Source organism: Pituophis catenifer, unplaced genomic scaffold (assembly GCF_029215685.1).
Source record: "Pituophis catenifer annectens isolate HBS135680 unplaced genomic scaffold, rPitCat1.0.hap2 SCAF_7, whole genome shotgun sequence".
NCBI classification, from domain to species: domain Eukaryota; kingdom Metazoa; phylum Chordata; class Lepidosauria; order Squamata; family Colubridae; genus Pituophis; species Pituophis catenifer.
The window spans coordinates 28,158,478-28,174,291 of NW_027256887.1; the positions used below are offsets into that span (position 1 = coordinate 28,158,478).

At 37.3% G+C, this 15,814-nt stretch overlaps 1 protein-coding gene across 1 annotated transcript in view; it reads right to left on the minus strand.

Annotated features, from left to right (window-relative positions):
* MDFIC (MyoD family inhibitor domain containing) overlaps positions 1-15,814 on the minus strand; it is a 105,607-nt gene that overhangs the window by 13,647 nt on the left and 76,146 nt on the right. The window contains 1 exon segment of the mRNA XM_070947873.1: positions 7,303-7,569. Coding sequence (XP_070803974.1) covers positions 7,303-7,569 — 267 coding nt within the window.

The window sequence follows — 15,814 nt, forward strand, 5'->3', positions numbered from 1 at the left end:
GTGGTGAAAATTTTTAGACTTCACCACTGGATTCAACTGATTTGCACCACTTCAGCTGAACTGGTTGTTAAATTGCTGGCTGTTCCCGCCCCGCCCATCAGGGGTTGCCATTCAGGGTGGGGAAACTGCAGGGGCATGACTGAGAGCCACGCTGGTCAGCTGGGTCACTGCAAATGGACCAGCCCAGCCAATCAGCTGGGAGGCTGCTCCCTCCCCCCCCCCCCCACCCGCAGTCCATTTTTAGCTTGGAGAGCTTCCTGCAGACTCCTGCAGCAACCACCATTCCCTCACTAACCTGCTTTCCAACTCAGTTCTCTGGCATGCAGAGCAACAAAAGAAGACCATGAGACTACCACTTAAAAAAAACTTCAGTCAGATCTTCCAACTTCGCGATATCTTTTTCCCCTGAGAAGTTGGAATATCTGACTGAAGTTTTTTTTTAAAAAACTGGTAGTCACATGGCCTTCTTTTGTTGCCCTGCAAGCAGAAGAATGGAGCTGGAAAGCAGGTTAGTGAGGAAATGGTGGTTGCTTTGGACTGATGTGGAAGTGCGGATTTTGCATTATGATTGCTCATAAGTAAATAGGAACCAGTAAAAAGGAATGGAAAAATCCTTATCTGTGGATCAGCATTTTTCAGTCTTGGCAAGTTTAAGATGAGTGAACTTCATGCTGCCTGGGGAATTCTGGGAATGTCCATGCACCTTAAAGTTGCCTAAGTTAAGAAGCATAGGTGTACACTACAGTTTAGCATTTTCCATTCCTGTTTTTTTATTTATTTATTTATTTATTTATTTATTTATTTATTTATTTATTTATTTATTTATTTATTATTAAAATTTATATGCCACCCTTCTCCCGAAGGACTCGGGGCGGCTCACACAAATAAAACAACAACAATAACAGCTAAAACCAATATGAAAATTAAAATCCCCAAAATTTAGAGTTTGGTGCAATTAAATAAATCAGTTGTGGTTTCCCTAACAAATAGTGATTAAAGCAATATGAACCATTACTGGACTTTTTGTGAGAAACTGAAATTAAAAGTTGATCTGTGCACTGATGATTAGATATGCGATTATGGAAATAATATAGACAAATGTTAATCTTAGAGTAAGAGTTTGATATATTTTGTACTTATATCTGTACCAAAGAAACTTGGAAGTCGTTCTTTTGTTGTTTTCCTTCTTTTCCTCTTTCTTTCTTATGCTTTCACTCTTTTTCTTTCTGGAGCCTTTTCTTTTTTCAAATCTGTTTTTTATTTGTTTATCCCTTAGTTTTGTATTTTTTTGATGTATGAAGGATCAAATACTCAGCTATTATAATTCTACATTCCTTATTTACAGAAATCATATTAAAATTTAGAATGAAATTCACTGGGAGCCATTTCATATAAGGCAGGCTCTGAGTCCCTCTAACCAAAAAGTTTTTATCGATAGAAGATAATATTCGTAGCTCAGGGTTGAACTGTGGGGTCCTTGGTGCTCTCTGAGCTTGATAGTTTTCTTGTAGATGTTTTATTACCAAACTAGGTAACATCATCAGTACTAGAAGGGAGTAGAGTTGCTCTTATTTTCATATACTAGTGGCTTACCCTGTCAATGTTGATCTGTTGCTTCACAAACAGTGTTTTGATTGGTGCCAGGTCTCTACAGCCTCAGGCAGAGAACGGCTATTCTGCACCCCTCCCTCAAAAGTTATTTAAAAAACAGAGTTTCCCAGCATTCCTTTAGGAACCTCCAACATGCAAACTGTGGTTACTCATCCTAAAATGAATCCTCTTTATCTGGAGCTTCAAAATTTGCTATTTGCTAGGAAGATGTGTAGCTAAAAGTCAGTCTACATTTAGTGTACATCTGACTTTGGGGATATTTCTTCATAACAAAACAAAAGTGCATTTTCTGTACAGTTCACACTCCTTGCTCACTGGGTCTGGATGTCACAAAGCAAAGCCCACATTTTGTAATTAACCCCTGTGCCCTGTTTTGACTGGCAGAGTACTGCAGGAGGGTGAGTGCTGTCACGCCCCCTGCCCAGGCCCACAGAGGCATGCCCACCCACCCAGAATTAGGGCACGGTTGTTAAAATTTGCAGCCCACCACTGCTCCAAGATACCTTCTAATTCTAAAGTCTCCAAAACAAGGGAATTTGCTTAAATTGAGTGTGTGTGTGTGTGTGTTTCTCAGGAATAATGGAATAACAGAGTTGAAAGGGACTTTGGAGGTCTTCTAGTCCAGCCCCTTGATCAGGCAGGAAAACTGAGGATGCCAAAATCTGAGTGGAGGGCCTGGGAAAGGTATCAGATTAACAGAATAACACTTAGAAGGGACTTTGGGGGGACCCTATACCATTTCAGAGAAATGGCTGTCCAGTCTTTTCTTAAAAACTTCCAGTGGTCAAGCATCCAGAACATCTGGAGACAAGTTGTTCCACTGGTTAATTGTCCTCACTGTCAGGAAGTTTCTCCTTAGTTTTAGGTTGCTTCTCTCTTTGTTCAGTTTCCATCTATTGCTTCTTGTTTTGCCTTCTGCTTCTTTGGAAAATATATTGCCCCCCCTTCTTTGTGGCAGCCCCTCAAAAACCTGTTTTGTGACCTGCCTATCACACTCTTGCGCAAAACATGTGAGCCATTTCCTCCTTTTAGTGGTCCATGAAAGTATATCTATAGTACGTCAATGCAGATAATAAAGTTGAAAAAAGGTGTCCGGTTTGGCGTCCCAGCGATGCAGTCAGGGAAATAGCTGGCTCTGATGAGCCCCACGAAAACCCTGACTGACGAGCCGCCGCCGATGGGTCTTTGGACCGTCTTATAGGGACAGGGGAAGGAGAGGGGCGCCTCGGACGACCAAGAGGAACAGGCAAGTTCCTCGGAGGCTGGAGGGAACCCTCTGAGTCAGCGGCAGGGGGAGGCAGCCATGGCGGCTGCCACGAAGCTGGGACAAACAGGGAAAGAATTGTGCAGGAGGAAAGAAGAAAGAAAGAACGATGTGCTTTGAAGCCGGTGAGTGACACCAACCCAGGCAAGAAACCATGTTAGACTATGGACTTTTACTAATAAGACCCCCAGCCTTAAACAGCGGCTGTAGATTTGTGGGGCTTGAAGATTTTGTAAAGTAACAATAGGGGATAACGACTTTAGTACTGATTGTTTTGGACAAATTGGCTATTAACAAATCAGAAAACTGAGTTTTCCTTCAAATTGGAACAGATCTTTGAAAAAGAGAAAAGCGACAAATAAGGACTTAAAACCTTTAAAAGTTAGATGAAGCAAGGCAAACGGATGGTTACATAATTGCTACAAAATGGAGATTGCTGTGACTAAGTGAAAGTGTCTTCTGCTTGAAAAAGAACTATTTTGACTGGCTATTTACCCTGGATTACTTAGAAAATAACTGGATTTTTGGATTTTGGAGATACCTATTCTGCTTATGGGTGGTTTTATAAAGAAAGAAGAAATATAATGGAACTAATAAAATCGAAACTAACTGGTGCAGGGACAAAAGAAGTGGCGCAGGAACAAAAGAAGGAACTGATGAATTCTACATGGAACAGACTTTACAATAGAATTAAAATGATATATAGAGTTTCAAACATGGATATACTGATTTTGAAGTGGAATACTTACGGACAGATAGGAAAATGAAGAAATAAAATAGATAAACTTAAAATGTAATGTTTAAATGAGTTTTAAATATAAGCAGAAAGTGTCTATGGAAAAATAAAGATGGAAAATAAAAGAAGGTAACTAAAATAGAAATTTGATGTTAAGGTGGTTAAAAACGATATTTTTACAAAAGCATAAGAGTATATATTAATATGAGACAAACTTAAGAAAATTTATTAGACTAAGGGAGAATAAGTGGAGAATATGTCTGATGCAATATGTTGTAATTTTAAATTGTAAAATTTATTAGACTATGGGAGAACAAGTGGAGAATATGATTGATGTAACATGTTTTAATTTTAAATGGTGAACAAAGTTGAGAATGGTAAATATTATTAAATGTGAATGATTAATGAACTATTGGATGATAAAATAAGAAACACAGACTTAAATAACAAATTGCGATTGAATTTAATGTATGTTGGAAATGATCAACATTAAGAAATAGGTTGGGAAACACCCTGGAAGAGTATATTTGGAAATAATTAAATAATAGATAAATATACTGAAAAGAAAACACTCAAAATAAGATATGCTGGGTATCAGCCAAACAAGAGGTGGAGATGTGGAGGACAATATGCTGGAAATCAGCCAAAATAAAATATGCTGGAAATCAGCCAAACAATAGTTGGAGGTAGGGAGGAAAAATATGCTGGAAATCAGCCAAAATAAAAAAAAATGTTGGAAACCAGCCAAACAACAGTTGGAGTTATGGAGGAGAATGTGCTAAAATTCAGCTAAAATAAAAATTGCTGGAAATCAGCCAAACAATAGCTGGAGATATAGAGGAGAATATATTGGAAAATAGTCAAATTAATATGGGGTGAAAAAGAATATGTTAGAAGACAATTAAAATGAAGTGAAACGATTTTGAGATTATTCTGTGTAAAATGAAATGTGTAATAGATGATAAGCTCAAGAAAATTAAGTGTAAATTGACAAAGTTTAAGATCTAAAGATTGGATGAAATGGGTCCAGACATTAAGAAATACAGATAGAATTTTGATTTATAAATTGAAATAAAAATAGAGTTGTATATATTGGAAATTAAGATTTGTGGTGATAAAATAGTAAGGTAAATACTTAGATCGAGAGGTTATAATATTTCTTAAATTTGTGTTTTGATATTGATGTTAAAAGAAGTAATGGAGAAAATTTAGGAAAGAGTTAGAATGAACTTTGATTTATATTTGGATATAAAAATGAGTGGAGTTTATTTGGGAATTAAGATTTGAGGTGATATAATAGGATGGCCTAAATTAAGATGTTAGAATTTATGGTAAAAAATTTTGTTTTGATTTGTAATTTTAAAAGATGCAATGAGGAAATTTTGAATGGAGTTTGTTAAAAAATGTAAGCAATTGTACCTGTTTATGACCGGATCAAGACTTTGTTCTTAAAAGATATATTTTATGTTTATGTTTGAAAAAAATAATAATAATAAAAAATAAAGTTGAAAAAAGGTGAACAACATTTTTACAGAACTATAGACACGTTGAGGCAGGGTGTGACAAGGAGTGGCTGGGAGGGGAGGGGCCGGGTGAAGTGCCCCTTGACGTGAGTGATGTTGAGTTGGCAATACCCCCCAGTCACATGACCACCCAGTCATACCCACCCAGTCACATGACCACCAAGCCAGTTGATAAAAAATTTGAATCCCTCCACTCTGTGTGTGTGTGTGTGTGTGTGTGTGTGTGTGTGTGTGTGTGTGTGTGAGAGAGAGAGAGAGAGAGAGAGAGAGAGAGAGAGAGAGAGAGAGAGAGAGAGAGAGAGAGAGAGAGAGAGAGAGAACCTTGTATGTGGGAGTTTTTCCTCTCATTATAATGAGAATTGTGTGGATCCTGTGATCAAGCCAATTAATAAAAACTGCTTTAACTAGTAATCTATAAAAGAAAGTGTATAAAGTTAGTCAATGTACATTTGAAATAGAGGAAACAGAGGAAACTGCCAAGATGATCAATCTTCCAGAACAATTGTTTCTGGCATATTCACAATAATGTTGAGAGAAGATTATGAAAGGGGCTAAAATGATATTTTGCCTTGTTCTCCTTTTCTTTTTTAACTTCTGCTGCTCTTTTTACAGTAGTTGGATCAATAGATTAATCGCAGAAGCAAGATAAAATTTATTTATATATTGAGGGTATGGAAATAAATAAGCATTTACAGGTAATCCTTGATTTACAATCACAACTGGGTCTGGAACTTTCATCACTAAGTTGCTAGGTAGGTCTTGCCCAAATTTTGGGTGAGGCAGTTAATCAAATCACATGGTTGTTAAGTGAATCCAACTTCCCCCATTGACTTTGGTTCTTAGAAACCAACTAGGAAAGTCACAAATCACAATCATATGACCCTGAGACACTGCAACCATCATAAATACATGCCAGTTGCCAAGCACCCAAATGTTGATCATGTGGCCTTAGGCAACTGAAACAGTTGTAAGTGCAAGGACAGTTATAAATGACTTTTTTCAGTACCATTGAACTATATGGTCTTCTACTAAAAACCATTCATTTAGTGACAGTTCACAGTTACAATGGTGCTGAAAAAAGTTACTTACAACCAGTCCTTGCACTTACAACAAGTTATTACACATTTTGCTTGTCTTGCCTCTGTAATGATACTGCCAGTTAGTAATTAAAAAAAACTCCATGATTAGTAGTGAGATGAACTAATATCTGAAAGCGGGAAATACTTCTCATTTCTTTCAAATACTTGCTATAATTTCCACCAAACATTTTCCTTTGGGGAAATAAGTTATGTTTTACAATAATGATTTCTACTTCCTTCTGAAGGAAGTTAGTACTCACCCTTCTCCTAGAAAAATGAAATATTTTAGGATATACTAAAAAGGCAGAATATTTTCCCTAAAAGAGAAGCAGAAACTCAAGAGAAGCAGAAACTCAGCCCCCCACCTTTGTTAATGGGCCATTAAGGCCTGAGCCAGTCTATTCTACATAACAAAAAACTCCTTCAGGCAGAGCCATTTAATTGCCGTTTATTGCACCACCCACCAAGTTTCAACCAAACTTGGCACACAGACAACCTAAAAGGCTAGCTATGACCTTTGGCAGTGTTGAATCCTTAGATTTACAGCCCTCATCGGGCTTTCCCCCTGCAGGAAGGTGCTGATTGGCCCAGCCGCTAGCAACAGCAAGAGCGGGAAGTTACCAGAGTTCGGATTGGTTAATATGTATCTGACAGCAATTATTTAAGCGCCTATCAGAAGGGGGTTGTTCTGTTCTGTTACCAGAGTGTTCCTTGTTATAAGAGTTGTGTTAATAAATGACTTGTTAGAAGCAACAGGCCTCCGTGTGCTGCCTCTAGGATTCAATAGGCAGCAACCAATCAGGATACTCTTCCTGGGCCCCAGGAAGTTCAAAGCCAGAGAGGGCATAAAACCAAGGCACTCTCAGCATCTCGGACCTTTTCTGTTCAGGAACTCAAACCATGTGATCCTGTACACCATTAAACCATCTTTCCAAGCAGTCTCCATGTTTCCAGTGTCTTTTTCCCCACTTGGAGCTGAACCCAGAAGGATATTTCTTCCAACACTTCTGAAATATGACTCAAGACTCTTCAATTATTTTTAGACGATTGCTTAATTATTATCAGGAATGGCCTTTGTTATCAACTTACCTTCAGGAAAAGTACCTAGTTTATGAGAACAAGCAGAGCTTTTCTTACTGTTTTCAATGTTGACCAACAGGCTGGACTGAATTTTTCTGTGTATCTTTTGGGAAACAGATGCAGAAAATATTTGGTTATCTGGTGCATCAACTTTGACTCCACTGCAAAATCCACTTTCACTATTCAGACTTCTGAGGCTATTTTGTTTTTTGCTGGTTCCTTCCTTACACTTGTCAAGTGGCAAAGTATTTGGCTGAGGCAAACACTGAGATTGTGCTTTAAAAATATGTTAAAGAAAAGAAAGAATTAGAGCAGTTAACTGTTGTAATGATGCCTATTTAAACAAAGTTTTCCAATGTTCAGTCACGTTTACATAACTATGACCTGCTAACTATGAAAGTTCATCAGATTAAAAATACTGATTGCAATATATTAGATTATAAATTGCTTTAACTAATACATTTGGGGGTTTTATTATAAGTTATATTATCTTTGATTATAAAATCACATTATGCAGGACTGATAAAGTCATCAAGTATCTGCTAATATTTGATTACTAATGAACAGTCTGAATATATATTTTAAAAATTGAGATCATTGTAGCAGTGTCACTGAATACAGAAAAAATATTTTATATAATGCAGTGAAAATTTCTGGAACAAATTTTCCGTAAATATGTATTTCTCCTACTTTAATTGGATTAGTATATCTAGTATACTTTCTGTTGGACTTACTACAAATGGAATTTCATCTATAAGGAGTGTCCAGGATCATCCAGGAAGTTCCTCAAATCTTTTTTTTTTTTTAATTTGTTATTGGAGCAAATGGTCTGCCATATTACACAAATATATTTAGATATAATACTGGCTCGAGTTTGAGATAAATTACTACTATATACTAATGATGATATTCCAGTTTTCAGTTGTGTGGACTTCAACGCCCCAAAATCCCCAGGGTAATTCATTCCACACATCTTAAGTTGCCATGTTTGAGAAACACTGCTTTAAACACTAACTATGGATTTAATTTTGATCTCCCAGTGAAACCATGTTAAGAGATTTACTTATTTACTGTAAGAAATTTTGAGGTTTTAAGGATTTAAAACCTCAGAGATTGTTAAATATTCTGAGTCAAACCAAGTTTCTCTAAAATAGATTAAAAATTAACGTATCTGTAGGCAACAAGCTCCCATGGCTGTTAAACTAAAATTAGAATTTTAAAAAATAATTAAGACAATATTGCTAAAAGCGCAAAAAAAAATTACAGTTTATAAAGGCAGAATATAAAAACTAAAACAAAAAAAAATGAGACTCCCCCCTCTTTATATAATACATAATACACAATTATATACATTTCCAGAAGTAATTCAGAAAAAATATATTTTGGTTCCCTTTGAAAAAAACACCAAGGCAGAACTCTGAAACCACCATACCTATTTTTTAATTATAGAAAATCTACTTTAGGAAATGAATGGTTTATGCATATGGAGCTCATAAAATACACTTCCTAAGACAACTAGGGTAGAAATCCTTTGGGCTTTCAATAAACAAACAGATTCCGATGAAAATATTTTAAAATGTTTCATATAGTAGTGGAATATATTCACTAATTTTTGGATTATACACAAAGTAATCCTTGCATGTATTACAGATGTACCTCCAAGTTACTAAAAAGTAAATAACAGGACAACTGTTTTACAAGCCTTCCAATTTTGTCAATTTCAAGATTAGAAACCTCTTTCTATTGATTGCTAGGGAAAATGTTTTGCATCCTTTTTGAAGGTTTAAGATTCTTTCTATGGAGTTATTCAAAAATGTATTTAAGTGAGGCATGTCTAGAACTGGATGGTAAGAACTTCATTGTGGAAAAGAAAGCCAAAAATATTGAGAGGTTGGGCTGGGCTGACTCAAATCATCCCTGATTATTTAAAAGTACTCTTACCATCAGTCCTTTGAACTAAGAGAAATTTTACACACTGGTATATTAACATTGATTAACTTTATTAAATAAATGAAACAAGCACCAAAATATGAAGTTACTTCTTCACTGAGACTCTTTTTATCTCAGTAGGACCTGAATGAACCTCTGATAACATCTAGGGACAAAGGTAGGCAAGAATTTGGAATATCAATCAATCAATCAATCTATCAGAATAGAGCTGGAAGGGACCTTCAAAATTTTTTAGTCCAACCCCAGCTCAAGCAGGAGATCCTATACCATTTCAGACAAATGACTATCCAGTCTCTTCTTAAAAATTTCTAGTGATGAAACACCCACATCTGATGGCAAGCTATTCCATTGGTTAATCGTCCTCAGTTAGGAAGTTTCTCCTTAATTCCATTGGTTACTTCTCTCCTTCATTAGTTTCCATCTATTGTTTCTTGTCCTGCCCTCTGATGCTTTCAAAAATAAGCTGACCCCTTCCTCTTTGTGGCAACCTCTCAAGTACTGAAATACTGCTATCATGTCCCCCCTAGTCCTTCTTTCCTCTAAACTAGCCAAACCCAAATCCTGCAACTGTTCATGTTTTTGTTTCCAGGTCTTTAATCTTCTTAGTTGCTCTTCTTTGCACTTTTTCCAAAGTCTCAATATATTTTTGTAATGTGATGACCAAAAGTGGATGCAGTATTCCAGGTTCTTACTAAGACTTTATAAAACAGTAGTAGTAGTAATACTTCATGTGATTTTGATTATATGCCTCTGTTTATACAACCAAGAATTATATTAGCTTTTTTGCCTGCTGCCGCACCCTGCTGGCTCATATTTAAGTCATTGTCCACTTGGATTCCAAAATCCCTCTCACAGTTACAGTTATTTAGCCAGGTTTCACCTAATCTGTACTTGTACCTTTGGTTTTTCCTGCCTAAGCGTAAAACTTTGCTTTTTTCCACATTAAATTTCATTTTGTTGGATAGGGCCCATTGTTCAAGTCTGTCAAGATCTTTTTGGATCCTGAGTTTGTCTTCTGGGGTATTGGCTATTCCTGCCAACTGAGTGTCATCTGCAAATTTGATGAATTTCCTTTCTATTCCCTCATCTAAGTCATTTATGAAGATATTGAAGAGTACTGGGCCTAAAACAGAACCTTGTGGTACCCCACTGCTTACTTCTCTCCATGTAGATGTAGTACCATTAAGGACGACACGTTGATTACAGTTTGTCAGCCAGTTACAAATCCATCTGTTGGTGATATTGTTTATCCCACATTTTTCTACTTATCAAGAAGTAGGTTGTGGTCTACTTTGCTGAATGCCATGCTGAAGTCTACAGCATTTCACTGGTCTACTAATTTAGTCACTTTGTCAAAGAATGAAATAAAATTGGTTTGACATGATCTGTTTTTATCTTCTATTCCCTTTATCTTTTCCAGTATCTTCCCAGGTATTGATGTTAAGCTGATTGTTCTGTAGTTTCCTGGGTCTGTTTTTTTTCCTTTTTTGAAGATGGGAACCACATCAGTTGTTTTCCAAACCTCAGGTAATTCCCTGGTGTTCCAGGATCTTTGAAAGATATGGCACAATGGTTCTGAGATAACATCTCAGATAACTGGGATATAATCTGTCAGGTCCTAGTGATTTATATTCATCAAGTTCAGATCGGTGTTCTTTAACCATTTTCTTGCTTATTTTAATTTTTATTTCTGGTCTGTCCTTTATAGTTATACTTTTGGTGGATTGGGCTATCGTTTCTTTTTGCATGAAGACTGATGTAAAAAATGAGTTAAGCAGTTCTGCTTTCTCTTTGCTGTCTGTTACTTCCTTGCCATCTTCTCTCTTAAGTGAGCCTACTTTTTTCTTGATTTTTTTTCCTTGTTATTTATATGTTGAAAGAAACTTTTTTTATTATTATGTTTGACTTTTGTTGCAAGTCTTTGTTCATTCTGAACCTTTGCTTTTTGGACTTCATCTTTGGGCTATCTGTTGATACTCTGCCTTAGTTATGTGTCCCTCTTTCCATTTTTTTTTTGAACAATTTTTTTTTATTTTTTAAAAACACATAAACATACAAAAATCTTTTCCGAACGAGCCATTGATCCGGTCATAAGTAGGTACAATCACTAATTCCTCTTTAACAAAAGCTTTTCCCAAATCCCCACTAATTACCATCCTTTTTTTTAAAAAAAAAGCAAGAAAAAAAAAAAGAAATTATCTAACATATCATTTTACACAAATCAATTACCTTCTATTATTTCACCACAAATCTTAATTTTCAAATAACACAACTTAATATTCTCTACCATTGTTGCCATAAATTCTATCTGATAAAAGAAAATTTTTTAAAAAACCCATTACACTCATCTTAAAGTCCTTAATTCAATATCATTTCAATTTCTTTTCCTTTTAATATGGATGGATATAACTTAAAAATATAAATCATCAAAGTATTAACTGTTAGCATTTATCATCTTCATTTTACTATTTATCTCATCTTAACCCTTTTAATCACAACATAATCATTTCATTGTTAGTATTAATTCCAGTATGGTCATCTTTATTTCTAAAGGTTTATCCCAGTATATAATCTTAATTTTAGTCATCCTCTTTTGGCTGTTAATCACAGCATAATCTTCTTAAGTTTTACTGTTACGCCCAGTATAATCATAGTTTTTACTGTCAATCCCAGCATAATTATTTTTATTTTTACTGTTATACCCAGTATAATCATCTATGTTTTGCTCTCTATCCCAGCATAATCACCTTAGTTTGCTGCTTATCCCAGCATAATCACCTTTTTAAAAAATTTTACCATCCATCTATACATTGCTTATTAATGTTCAATCACATTGTCATTATCATCTTTATAACAATTTAACATTAAGGGTTAGTTCTTATTCCAAACACATCCTTATGTAAATTAATAAATTTCTGTTAATATATTCTATTCCTCTCATATTCTTACTTTCTTCTTTATTTCAATTTTTTATATATTATATCAAATTCTTCTCATATCCATATTCATTTTTATTCATCTATAGAAACCTCATTTTTATTATTACTATCCATCTATGCATTGCTTTATTTTTAGTCACATTGTTTCTATCTTCTTTTTTCCAGCCATGTGTATATCGTTCCTCATTTCCTTGTCTGTTAGCAGATATTTCATTTCAATTTCAATGTTCACAATTTAATTTTCCATATATCAGTTTAGTTCTTTTTCTTACTTCTATTTCAAACAAATCACATCAATTTTCTTCTTTTGTTCCTGCGCCATTTGACTTCTTTTGTTCCTGCACCAATTAGTCCAATTATAAGAGTTCCATCATACTTTCCCTTCCCCCCACTCACCAAAGACAAATAGCCTGCAGACAAACAAAAAACAGCTCCACCACCAAAATCCCTACGGTTGTTACCTGTAGTATTCATAATGTTCCCAAACAAGAAGCAAGTTACAATGTTTCTTTTTAAACCAGAAGGTGTCCCACTACAATCCACAATTTCCTTTAGTCATGCAAATCGCCATTTTGTTCCAATTATATAATGTTCCAGCTTAATTCTCTCCTTCTTCTGTATTTTAAAGATAATAATTCTTCTTTATCTTCTTTTCTTTAAAAATCCAATTCAAATTTAAAGTTGTTCAATTTTGAACCAAGTCTCAGTGTTTATTTTTCCAATTTAATCTACTCAAATATCAATTTTCAGTTGGGTCTTTTTCTTTTCTTTTAAAAATTTCATCTTAAAATCTTCTATGCCCCATAGCTCCTCAGCCATTGTTTTAAGGCTATGTTTTCGACCATGTTTTCGAAAACCAAGTTGGTTGTCACTCACCTGGCTTCAAAAGGCATCGCTCTCTTCGCTTTTCTCCTGCACATCACTTGCCCGGTTTGTCCCAGCTTTGTGGCAGCCACCATGGCTGCCGCCCCCCACCGCCGACTTACAGAGAGTTCCCTCTGACCTCCGAGGAATTTGCCTGTTCCTCATGGTTGTCGAGGCGCCTCTCTTCCATCCCCGTCCCTGCAGGATGGTTCCAGTCCGAAGACCCATCAGCGGCGGTTTGGCAGTCGGGGTTTTCATGGGGGTTGTCGGAGCCTGCTATTTCCCCGACTGTCTCGCCGCAACGTCAAACTGGAAGTTCCCTCTTTCCATTTTTTTGTACATGTCCATTTTGTCTTTCAATTTATCAGAGAAATCTTTGTGGTTTCTTCTTGGATTTCTTCTTTTTCTTTTTTAGTGGTATTGTGCTGGATTGGGTTTTTATGATAATATTTTTCAGAGTTTCCCGTGCTTCTTTTCCCTTTAGGATTTTCATCCATGGAATTTTTCTTAGGCTGTCTCTGAGTTTGTTAAAATCAGGTCTTATAGTTTAAGACACTTGTTAGATTATATTCTATTACTTGTGTTTGCATTATATTGAATTCCAATGTGTTGTGGCCATTCTTGCCCAAAGTTCTGTCAATTTCAACTCGCTCTATCACTTTTTCTCTATTAGTAAGAATTAGGTCCAGTATAGCTCTAGTTCCCTCCTCTACCTTTTGGATGATAAAGTTGTCATCTAGGTTAGTTAGGAATCTGTTTGATCTCTCACTTGCTGCAGAGTTTGTCTCCCAGTTGATATCAGGGTAGTTAAAGTCTCCCTGTCAAGGCTTCAACTAAGGAAATCAAGGAAATCACAACCCTGAGACTTGGCTGCTTCTCAAAGGTCTTCTTTAATTTATTTATTTATTTATTTATTTATTTATTTATTTATTTGATTTGTATACCGCCCTACTCCCGAAGGACTCAGGGCGGTGAACAGCCAAGCAATAAGATACATAAATACAAAAATTTAAAAAACCAGTTAAAATCGAATTAAATCATTTTTTGGCCCAGACAAATTAAAACACCCCAATAATTTAAGAACAGATTTAAAATTTATATATTAAAAGAGGGAGGAGATTAGGCCAAGCCTGCTTGATGGAATAAAAGAGTCTTCACAGCGCGGCGGAAGGTGCGCAGATCCGGGATCCTCCATATCTCTGGGGGGAGCTCATTCCAGACGGTAGGTGCCCCCACAGAGAAGGCTCTCCCCCTAGGGGTCGCCAGCCGACATTGTTTGGCTGACGGCACCCGGAGGAGTCCCTCTCTATGAGAGCGTACTGGCCGGTGGGAGGCTATTGGTGGTAGTAGGCGGTCCCGTAAATAACCAGGTCCTAAGCAGGTCCTTTAATGAGTACATCATATTGGCACAGTTTTAATGGAGAGCCAAATCTAAATCTTTCCTGCAGTTTCAGTACAATTAAACTAGGAAATAACCCCATCCCCAAGTGTTACAGGTCATGTTGGCCAATTAAGTTAATTGGCAGGCTCTTCAGGCACTCCTTTCCCAACCTTATCTGTTGCCAGTGGAGATGACCTTGGTTCTCATGAGAAAGCTCTTTGTTGTGTCTAGTAATGCATTCCAACCTCCTTCCCCCTGTGTAGCAACTGAGGAACAGAGAGATGACTGCGGCCAGGTTCAGTTCGAAGTTGACAGTCGGCTCTCTTCCCCTAGTTTGTGAGGAGTATGTCAGCCCCAAAGTTGGCCGAATTGTGGCCTTTTGTGTGTGTGTGCGGTTGCTGGAGAGGTTTCTTTTCTCTCAACTTCAGGGATGACACAGCCTGGTGTGAAGGGGCTAGGGAGGGCATTGGTAGAGATTAGCTGGGTGTTGTAGTCTAAATAAAATCTTTCCCCTGGAAATCAAGGGCGTTCATGCAGGTGTCTGCAAGGTGAAGGCTGAGGTCATCCTGAAACTGGACTATATTTATTTATTTTATTTATTTATTAATTAAATTTCTATACCGCCCTTCTCCAAATAGGACTCAGGGCGGTGCACAGCCAAGGTAAAAACAGAGCATACAAAATTTAAAAACAGTATTAAAATAATTAAATATTTGGCCGTAAATTAAAACAACCCAATTTAAAATCAATTTAAAATTTAACTCAAGCCAGCCCAGCTAGTTGAAATAAATAGGTTTTCAGGGCCCGACGAAAAATCCGGAGGTCTGTTATTGTACGTAACTCTGGGGGAAGGTTGTTCCAGAGGGTGGGTGCCGTCACAGAGAAGGCTCTCCCCCTGGGGGTCGCCAGCCGACATTGTCTGGTGGACGGCACCCTGAGGAGGCCCACTCTGTGCGAGCATACTGGCCGGTGGGAGGCTATTGGTGGCAGAAGGCGGTCTCGTAAGTACCCCGGCCCTAAGCCATGGAGCACTTTAAAGGTGGTCACCAACACCTTGAAGCGCACCCGGAAGACCACCGGAAGCCAGTGCAGCTCGCGCAGGAGAGGTGTCACATGGGAGCGCCTCGTCGCCCCCATAATCCCTCGCGCGGCCGCATTCTGGACCAGCTGGAGCCTCCGGGTGCACCCCAGGGGGAGCCCCATGTAGAGAGCGTTGCAGTAGTCCAGGCGGGAAGTGACTAGTGCCTGAGTGACTGTGCGTAGAGAGTCCCGATCTAGAAAGGGACGTAACTGGCGTATCAGGCGAACCTGATAAAAAGCCCCCCTGGCCACAGCCGTCAAATGATCTTCTAAAGACAGCCGTGCGTCCAGGAGGACGCCCAAGTTA